The sequence below is a fragment of the Lolium rigidum genome, chromosome 6 (assembly GCF_022539505.1).
Source record: "Lolium rigidum isolate FL_2022 chromosome 6, APGP_CSIRO_Lrig_0.1, whole genome shotgun sequence".
Lineage (NCBI taxonomy): Eukaryota > Viridiplantae > Streptophyta > Magnoliopsida > Poales > Poaceae > Lolium > Lolium rigidum.
This window is the reverse complement of record NC_061513.1, coordinates 100,689,233-100,690,705: the sequence shown is the minus strand read 5'-3', so window position 1 is coordinate 100,690,705 and position 1,473 is coordinate 100,689,233. Positions and strand designations below refer to the sequence as shown.

Below are 1,473 nucleotides of genomic sequence, written 5' to 3'. Positions count from 1 at the left end.
TATCAGCCAAACTGAAGCAGTGCCTTTCATCATGTGCTCATACGCTCCCATTGGCCATCCGACCCTAGCTGGCTAGCTGCACGCAGTATAAATACCGCATCACCTTCACGGCTCCACCCCAACAGATAGCTACCTCGATCTAGGGTTGAAACCAGCAAGGAGCACACAGTGTTTCCCTTTCCACACCTAGCCGCGCATCCTTCCTAGCCAGCCGCCATGGATCCATATCAGTACGAAAGCATGTATGACCCACGCGGTTGTGGCTTTCCCATCCACCCGCAGCCGCCCTACCTCATCCACCACCCGGTCGCCGCGCTCTCGGAGAGCAGGATGAGGGGCAGTGCCGGGCGGCGCCGCCCAGGCGCTAAGCTCTCCACGGACCCCCAGAGCGTGGCGGCGCGGGAGCGCCGTCACCGGATCAGCGACCGCTTCCGCGTGCTCCGCAGCCTCGTGCCCGGCGGCAGCAAGATGGACACCGTGTCCATGCTGGAGCAGGCCATCCACTACGTCAAGTTCCTCAAGACGCAGGTCAGCCTGCACCAGGCCGCGCTCGTGCAGCACGAGGAGGGATGCGGTGATGGCCATGAGTTCGCTGGCGTCGCCGTCGGTCGTGGCGCGGATGGTGAGGTGACGGCGATGCAGCTTCCGGGAATGCAAGCTCTGCAGGAGGTGATGAGCATCTACCACTCCGGAGCTCTTCAGCAGGTGGAAGAGCTTGATCTCGATCTCGGCCCAGGACAGATGAGCAGTGCTCACGATCTGCCTCCTTTGCCTCCCTGCGTCTTTGATGAAGAGTCTGCAGGAGCGTGCTACTCCGTGGGCACTCTCCAAGGCGATGAGATCACTCACGGCCACGGACCTTATTAGCTTGCTAATTAGTTAGCTACTAGTATGGCATGCAGTACTAGTTTCTGTAGGTTGTCTATCTAAGGATTTGGTGAGTCGGGTGGTACCTCCGTAGCAACTATACTTGCTACCCAGTTAGCCTAGTTAGCTCTTTCCTCTTGGCATGCATGCTTCTGTCGCTGATTGATCCAAGTGATCACAGAAGGCAGACTTATTTTCCTGGCTCCAGTCTCTCCATGTTTAGTAGTAGTACATCCTTAAAAGTTAAGGTCCATAGCGAGGCAGCTTAAGGTGTCGATCATATGCATTATGATTCTGCTCCAGCTTGTATGTTTGCTTGATATTCCGTTGTCTTGTAGTACTCCGTACTATTTTATCATTCGCAGCTTACTATAGTAGTACAAATAGACATATTCGTGATTTTCCACTTGTACAGACGTGCTGTATATTACTATAGCTTATTTCGTTTCAACTCCATGATGCAGTGCAAACAAAGGTATCTGATGTAACTACCCTCCCCGTGAACCCGTAGAAAGTAGAAACCACATGCGCATGTTTAAGTTACGGAAGAGAACTAAAATATGAGTACACTTACATGTTGAAGCTCTCAACTGCATTTGGAAGCTA

At 53.1% G+C, this 1,473-nt stretch overlaps 1 protein-coding gene across 1 annotated transcript; it reads left to right on the top strand.

Moving 5' to 3' along the window:
* Window positions 1-216: 216 nt before the first annotated feature.
* On the top strand, window positions 217-867 carry LOC124659885 (transcription factor LAX PANICLE 1-like). Its single transcript, XM_047197701.1, has one exon. It carries the CDS (start codon window positions 217-219, stop codon window positions 865-867), a length of 651 nt encoding a protein of 216 aa, XP_047053657.1.
* The last annotated feature ends 606 nt before the right edge of the window (window positions 868-1,473 follow it).